This window comes from Sitodiplosis mosellana, unplaced genomic scaffold (genome assembly GCF_009176505.1).
Source record: "Sitodiplosis mosellana isolate CC-2019 unplaced genomic scaffold, AAFC_SMos_1.0 Smas_scaffold_6197, whole genome shotgun sequence".
NCBI lineage: Eukaryota > Metazoa > Arthropoda > Insecta > Diptera > Cecidomyiidae > Sitodiplosis > Sitodiplosis mosellana.
This window is the reverse complement of record NW_022601438.1, coordinates 6,739,811-6,747,991: the sequence shown is the minus strand read 5'-3', so window position 1 is coordinate 6,747,991 and position 8,181 is coordinate 6,739,811. Positions and strand designations below refer to the sequence as shown.

At 35.5% G+C, this 8,181-nt stretch overlaps 1 protein-coding gene across 1 annotated transcript; it reads left to right on the top strand.

The window, feature by feature from the left end:
• The first annotated feature begins 3,971 nt into the window (after nt 1–3,971).
• On the top strand, nt 3,972–7,699 carry LOC129577678 (uncharacterized). Its single transcript, XM_055465155.1, has 14 exons — nt 3,972–4,167; nt 4,304–4,433; nt 4,493–4,659; nt 4,742–4,941; nt 5,033–5,131; nt 5,220–5,348; nt 5,423–5,512; nt 5,583–5,969; nt 6,079–6,294; nt 6,370–6,492; nt 6,562–6,621; nt 6,697–6,792; nt 6,863–6,925; nt 7,004–7,699. The coding sequence occupies exons 1-14, from the start codon at nt 4,083–4,085 to the stop codon at nt 7,091–7,093; spliced, it is 1,935 nt and encodes a 644-aa protein (XP_055321130.1). The 5' UTR covers nt 3,972–4,082; the 3' UTR covers nt 7,094–7,699.
• Nucleotides 7,700–8,181: the final 482 nt, after the last annotated feature.

The following is an 8,181-nucleotide window of genomic DNA, read 5'->3' as shown; positions in this document are numbered from 1 at the left end:
TGTATTTGTTTTTTTTCTTTTTGCAATTTTTTTCGCAGTTTTATCATAATTTCAAGCGTCTTAAGCACACATTTTTTCAATTCCTCTAAGTTTTTTTCTCATTGCATGTAAAAAATTGATCTAAATTTATTCTCAACAACAACAGAATATCCCAATGGAAAACCGAGTCAATTGGACTAATGGCTAATATTGAATACATAAAACTAGAGAGCAACATTGGATATTACCCAAATTATATCATCATTATTATCAACACCATAGTGTCGTTATGACACTGACACTGAATCATACCAAATTTTTGTTACGGTCAGGTCAAACCAACGATTGCAGGTAGGTACTTTGGATTTAATGATAACTAACCCAATAGTAGCTTACGGATGTGGCTCGTAATCACAAAAAATCGCAGCGAAATGTTTTTCGCATCTTTTCATTTGTTCAAAGACTTAAAAGCCATATAATAGGTGAAAACTGCTCGAAGAAACTAAAAGAATGAATGAAATATTTCAAACTTAAATCTTAACAAAGTAACAAACCAAACCTCCACGACAAAATGCCTTTAAATTCAAAATTGCGATGCCGAAGCCGTGATAGAATATCGGTCGCTGTGCATTTGCTATCATGACAACAACATAATTTTAGGGTTTACAAACGTTTCGGCAAATTCTGCAAACGGTGATAAAAAAACGTTATTTTTCTGTAGTGTTTTATTTTGACAATTCAAAATACCGCAGAAATAACGAGAAAAAAAAAACGAAAATAACGTTTTTTCGAAACACTGAAAAATATAACGCGTTTTCAAACCCTACTTTTGTAGAGACAAATGGCCATTTACTCAAGGCTGTTTAAAGCCATTTTCCCAAAGAAACAATGGAGAAACAGATTCGAAATGATGCAGGCAGCAACTACCAGAAATATGTATACACACATCGAAATTCATGTTGTGTAATTGCTGCAATTGACAACAACATTTTTTTTTTTTTGAAAGGTCGTTCTGAATTTTTGTTTTTCTGATTTTATGAGTCATGAATATACAAAATAAATATAACAAAACTGATTGAATATTAAAAAACCCTACAAGATCCAATTCAATATCATTATTATAAATCGTTTTAAATGGCATTTGCAATTAGCATGAACGTTTCCAAAGGAATAAAGAACATTGACAAAGACGATGATTGTGAGAGAAGAAACTCGTTCGGAAAATATTCGATTCTCTTTTTGAAGGAAACATTGTGCATGTTTTCATTTGAAAATGTCATAAAAACGTCTAAATAGGAAATTACTAGGAAAAATGGATGAATAAATATATGACATATGGCTTTGAGAAAACGGATGTGAAACTTGATTGCAAAACTTATGTTCAGAAGGTTTTCATTAGCATATACGATATTTCAGCAGATTTTCGAATAGAAATTCACTCGAATCACCCTAATGATCTGTGAAGTGGTCTGAAAACATGATAGTGATATCTGAACTATTCTATGATAAATTCTAGGGGAATATCACGCTCCTGAATCTTGTGAGATATTTGAAATAAACATCAATTGTATGACATATCGTCGAATATTTCGAATAAATAAATCAGATTTTTGTGGATTTTGGAGATATTTGAGATTTTTTGCATTAAATCCGAATAAATATATTTAAATATTATTCATAAGCACAAATATCCACCATATTTCATACGTCAGATTCTTACTTAGAGATAAATTGGATTTGTTTGAAATATTTGAAATAATTTAAGCGTGATATTCCCCTAGGATAAATTCCCATGCGAAAACGTAAGTACCAATAAGTTTTCTCCAAATCTAACCACCTTATGAAATGGTTCCTTCTGCATCTTCAGAATAAACAAACTAGGTAATCAGCTCAATACAACCATTTGTTTCATTTATTAAATATACTCTAAGGTGTTATTTGTAATTGAATCACAGGAAGAAGGTACTCGTTTCACCGTTCAAAATACAATCGAACTTTCGTAATTCTTTCATTCGTAAACGTTTCTATGATTTTGGGGGTATTCATCTAAATTAATCTTTCTCGCAAGAAGCGGAACAAGTAATTGGAATTGATACTTTGCCGTATTTTCCAGTTAAATTTTGCTCCATTTTTTCATTTTTAATACCAATAATGTTTGCATCGAATTCAATTCGGAAATGTTTAATGGGATGATAAGTAGACAAAGAAACAACAGAGGAGAAAAACACCGGATCGATTTTGATTGATTTGAAAAAATGAATGTCATTGTGTTTTTTTGGGTGAAACAAAAGCGAAGACTGTTTTCATTTTTGATTGAACATTTGTTGATCGATCGCTCTGAGTTCCATCACATGGAATGATACGTGTGACGGCATATTTTCACACGGAAATTCGTTCCCAGTGCGCCGAGCACTAGCTACATGTAATAACGTGTGGTTTCTAATATTCGGATACGTTCGCTCTATGTATAGCAAGTGCACGGCGCACTGGGAACGAAGTTCCGTGTGAAAATATGCCGTCACATGTATCATTCCATGTGATGAAACTCAGAGAGATTTGTCAGTATTTAAACATGAATTTAAAATTTGTCAACAGAGCATTCACACGCGAAAAAAATTTATCATTAGCTACGATTATGCTGGTAGGCAAATATATTTCGATTTGAAATAAATCAGATTGTCCAGCTCGAAGAGTGAACTTGAAAAAAATGGCCATTATGAACTGTGTGACATAGTTTGATGAGCTAACAGATTTTGTATAAAAATATCGTTGTGTTTTGCCTGGCTTCAGTTGTTTGTTTGCCAGATGATATTAGCAACGCTATTTATGTTGATGTAATGAATTATACTGAATTCATTCGAATTGAGCGTTTTTCTTTTATTATTTTTTGTTCAAATCTTTGCATATTGTTATGTTGTTAGGGATGCTGTCAATAATCGAATTATGTGATCAACAGCATCTGATTCATACAATGAACACAATGAACAGAGTGAACATTACAACAACAAATAACATTTTGTATCTGTGTATCTACTGTGTAGGCAAACGCCGAAAAACACCTTATCTTCCTACCTTTGTCCAATTCTAACAGCGATTTCATGCCCAAAAAACAAAGTTGAAAAAGACTCTGCAAAAATATTCTTCAAAATTGATTCGCTTCGTGTTTGGTGTAGCTTATTCAATGCCAAAGCTACTCGAAGAAGAATCGGTTGTCCGTTGCGTGCGGCGTCATTTATACATTCGTTTACAGAAGAAAGTTTGGTCGTTTCGAATGAGAGCGGGTGAAGTTTCGTTATGATTTTGAATAGTTTTTTCCGTTGCAAAATTGCAACCACTAATTACATTTTAGAAAGAGATACGTTTTACGTTAAAATCACGATATGAACCTGAAACAGTGCTTCGTTTACCGAATAATGTCACAAATCGTGTGATTGAATTTTTTTTATCAAATCTCCCACTGGCCACCGATGAAATCGGTTCGATGCCTGTTTGACGTCGCGCTCGTTCATTTCGTCGAATCATGATCGGATATCGCATTGTTTGTTTATTCAAAATGCCAGAGTTGCAAACATTTGCACAATACATGAAACTAAAAAAAATTGTTCATTTTATCAGAGTTGATGAGTATCGCTCTATATTTTGTGCTGTTGTCGACACAAAATCGTTGATGCTTCAAAATCTTTCTTGACTGTGTGCGACTCGAAGCGTTTTTGTTTTGCCGGTTGAAATTCGATCTGCACTCGTCGACCATTTGAGCTCGTGCGATATCGGCTTGGTATGCAACATCCGATTGAAGGGTGAATGAGATGCAAAATCAATATATTTGGTGGGCACTGGGCATTCCATAAGGTTCGAATGGAATAGCCACACACTGTTGATTGGTGCATCGGATGCTTAACGAACTCAATCGACTTGTAGCTATCTGCAACACACATTCTTTAGTCGTATCCCTTCGCTCACATTGTCATTCGGCGTTTTGGATTGATCGAGTAAAGACAAGCGTTGATTCACTGGTGAAAAGGTCTTGAAGTAAAGTGACAAAGTAGAAAAAAAGAGAATATTTCAATTGAAATTGAACCAGGCAAAGTAAAAAATCGGTAGCCATGAACGGATACGAGGATTTGCAGCGCATGAGAAACGAGTTGGAAAATTTGCATGAGCAAGTCTTGTGTTCCAAATTTGATCTCAGTAAGATGAGAATAATTGTTTCATTGAAAGCTGGGAAAATTCGTTATTATTTACTATTTGCTAAGAGTGTGAAAGCAATACACAGTCATTTTCGGAACATTTGTAGTAATTACACCTGATTTTCGTTTCCATTCAGAGATTGAAGAACAAAAGACACCCTTCATCCGAGATATGCTCAAAGCGGAAGAGATCAAACAGCAAAACTTGGCAAAATCGGAACAATTCTTCGCTGAATGTTGGAAAAAGATGGAGGAAACAGATGAAATGTAAATGTTTGTCATTTTTGATGCAAAGACAGGAAAAAAGAATTTTTTTTTTCGTATAGCATGCACCAGCTTGACTTGACGCTAGGCGTTTCTGGTTATCATCAAGATATTTTTTGCGTAGTAGAGGAAATTCTACGACATCGGCAAAAGATTTCGGACGAACGGGAGCAAGGGCATCGACGGCGTATGGCCGTGTTGGAAACAGAGCTTATGCGTATGCCTCATGGTAGATTTGTTTCTTTTCATATATTTCGAAGAAAGGCATTGCTTCTTAATCGCCACATAAATTTTTCCTTTCCATTTTGCAGCCAAAGCCATGAATGCTCAACGCAAAAAGCTGCAACAACTCGAAAAGGAGCTCGACGAACTTGATCGTCAAGTGGCTGCCGAGCAAGCCGAAATTGATGCAATCACTGAAGACGAGCAGAAATGGGCCACAACGTACGAGTCGAGTATTCGTGAAGTTGAAATGGAAATGATCAAAGACGAAGCTGAAATAGCACAAATCGTAAGTGAAATAACAAAAAATGGACTTTTTTCAACGAATTAAAGCAATCGGAAAATGAATTGTGATAAATTTGTAAATGAAAACATTGCAGACGGTGGAAATTGGACGGATCATTGGGTTATCAGTTGAAACGAGTGCAGAACAATCGATTGCACAGCCAACCTCACAAGCGGTCACAGAACCGTCAACGGTAAATATGGTTTTGAGGCGTAATGTTCATTCAATTTATTTGATACATCATTCGTTTTTTGGTTTTAAATCGGCAAATATTCACTTAGGTTCCGAATGAAATCCCGTTGCATCTTCAAAAATTGGATGTCGTTGAAACAACAATGAACGAATTCTCGGACATGACTTTGAGCTTCACGGAAGTGAGCACACAAGCAGCACAACATTTTGCACCCGCTGTGAGTATTATTTGAATAAACGAACACAACATATTTTGCATCGAATACTGAGCAATGCGATTATTTGTCTGTAGGATCAAAGCGCACACGTGAATGTACTTAACCATGGTGAAAGCGGAAGCAGTAGTTTGCCAACAGCAGACAGCAGTCAAAGTGTTTCGAACGTAAGCAACAATTCTGATTTGATGAGTCTTAAAACTGAAAACAATGCGAATTACTTCTTTCCTCAAACAGGCTACACGTCAATCGGTCATCACTATGGTGCGCACAGATCGTTCGGACGAGTCGAAATTGGTAAAAACTGGCGAGAACAATGCACCATTGTTTCTTGCACCATTGGCACCTGCTCCACATAATCGCAAAGAAAGTCCATTCGTGCAAGCGTCACCGGCTAAACGTTGCTCGTTTGAGATTGGTGAATCATCACTCGAACCACCGCGCAAAACACCATGCAAGCCACCACGCCAATCGCTTCAAACCAAAATTGGTTCCATCGAACGCAGTCGCATTTATCGCAATGAACCCGGTTTGAATTTGGTCAAACGACAATATCCAACTGAGCAAAAGTTGATGATTAAACCGTCATCTATACAGAAGATTGTGATTACAAACTCTGCACAAGTAAGTATACTAAACAGATTCGATAAAATTGCAATTGATTTTATGTAATTGAATCTTTCTTTTGAAATAAAAATAAATCTACTAAAGATTGAAAATTCCTTGTTTTCAGTCACCGATGGGTGCTACCCCACGCGAAGTTGTATTGCAGTTACTCGTAGAGCATCATGAAAATGATGGATCGGGTCGCTCGGTTCAATCGTCTCCATTTCAGCCAATTAAAATACCAGATCGCCGTCCAATCATATTCAACCAAGCTGGCAGTTTTCCTGTCATAGCCGGTGGTCGAAGTGTGTTCAAAGCGCTAACAAAGTTTTCAAGCGTCAAGGTTTGTAAATGAAGAAAATCTTAACTAATTCCATTGAATTTTTCGAATCTCAAATACATTTGTGGAAATTTTCAGGCAACGGCTAATGGTCTGGCCACAGCTTTTGGTGAAGGTACGTTACAAATGTGGAAACATGATGACAACCAACAAATGGACAAGCCGAATGAACGACCAGGAACTTCTTGCTCAGCAGAACGGGTATGTATATTCGGAATAAAGAATTTTATTTAGAAAACTCACAACTTGTGAAATGAATTTTTCGTTCAGGCAAAACGTAAACATGGCGTTAAGGAATCAAACCATTCTGGTGGCAAAATATGCATTGAAGTAAGTGTATCATTTTAATTTTGCACACATCATACTCGGTATTTATATCGATTGGTTTTTCTATTCCTCTTCAAGGAATTTGATATGAACATCGACGCTTGGAAACATTACAAATTGAAATCAACGGACAAGCCGAGTGAAGAACCAGGTACTTCTGGCTCAGCGAAATCGGTATGTATATTTGGAATGAAGAATTTCATTTGGAAAATACGCAATTTGTGAAATGCATTTTTTTGTTCAGCCAAAACGTCAACATGACGACGAGGAATCGAATCAGTCTAATGGCGAGGGATCATTTGATGGTGTAAGTGTATCTATCATCCTAATTATGCACATATAACACATTTATATTGATTTGTTTTCCTACTGATTCCCTCTTAAGGATTTGACACGGGATACGAACGAATGCAGTTGGGACATGGATTTGGAGCAGTCTGATAAAGTGAGATGCGATCATTGGGGTTTGGAATGAACAGACGTTCAAAAAATCATAACCAACGCGCCATGAACGTTTTATCTTATCAAAGATGACAACATTTTTCTTATTTAGGTCTTTCGATAGACTTGATTCAAGATTCAATACGGATAACAATTGATCATTTTCATTTTTTTCTTTACATTTATTCATTGATTCTTTTTGTTACTTACATTCTTATTCGAATAAGCTCATTTTACCAACATTCGATCGAATTTTTTCCAAATAGAAGTTCGTCTCATTTGTACATCTTATTTAATCAACAACAACGAATTGTTTTTTTTTTACCAAAAAGGAAATCGAAATGTGACACAGATTTCGTTACAGCTCTAGCTGAATGCGAAGAATTATATGAAAGCATGAAATAAGAAGAAGATTTTTAGTTTTTTTTTCTCTCGAGAAACCGTTATTTTAACATTTAAGAAGAAAGATATAGTCACGCATTTGTGTGAAGTGTTTATGAATTTGAATGATCCATCCCGGGTGAAACAAAATCTCATGAAAAAAATTCAGAGCACAGAACTACAGAAATAATTTTTAATAATGATGAGTTTTGATTGAAATAACAAAGCTGAATTTGAATTAATTCAAATAATATTTAATAATAATACTCTTCTTGTATACAAGCTATAGGATAAATGAATAAAACTGAAGCATATGATTTCCTTACTCCAGAACCATGGGTTCTCTTGACAAATATCAAAAATGTTCAACGAAAAATGGAAGATTTTCTTTATTTCTACTGTAATGTTCTTTTTGGCAAAGAATTTAAATAAATAAAAACTTATAAGCCAGAATGGGTTTAAAATGTTGAAATTGTTAATGATTTCGGTGGTGGAAGTTTGTTTGAAATTGTGTATTATCGTAAAATTTGGTGCTTTGTAGGGATATAACCTCCAGTCGACATGCAATCCATGAATGAAGTATGCAATGGGAGCGCAAAGCGCATCCGTGTAATATCAAGTTTTACCGCAATGTTCCGTTTTTTCAATCGAATTACATGGCACAAGTGTACACTAGTGAGCAGTAGTGAGAATTTTTACTCTGTGAAAAATAAATCGCGTCTGAGAAGAGCCTATTTCATG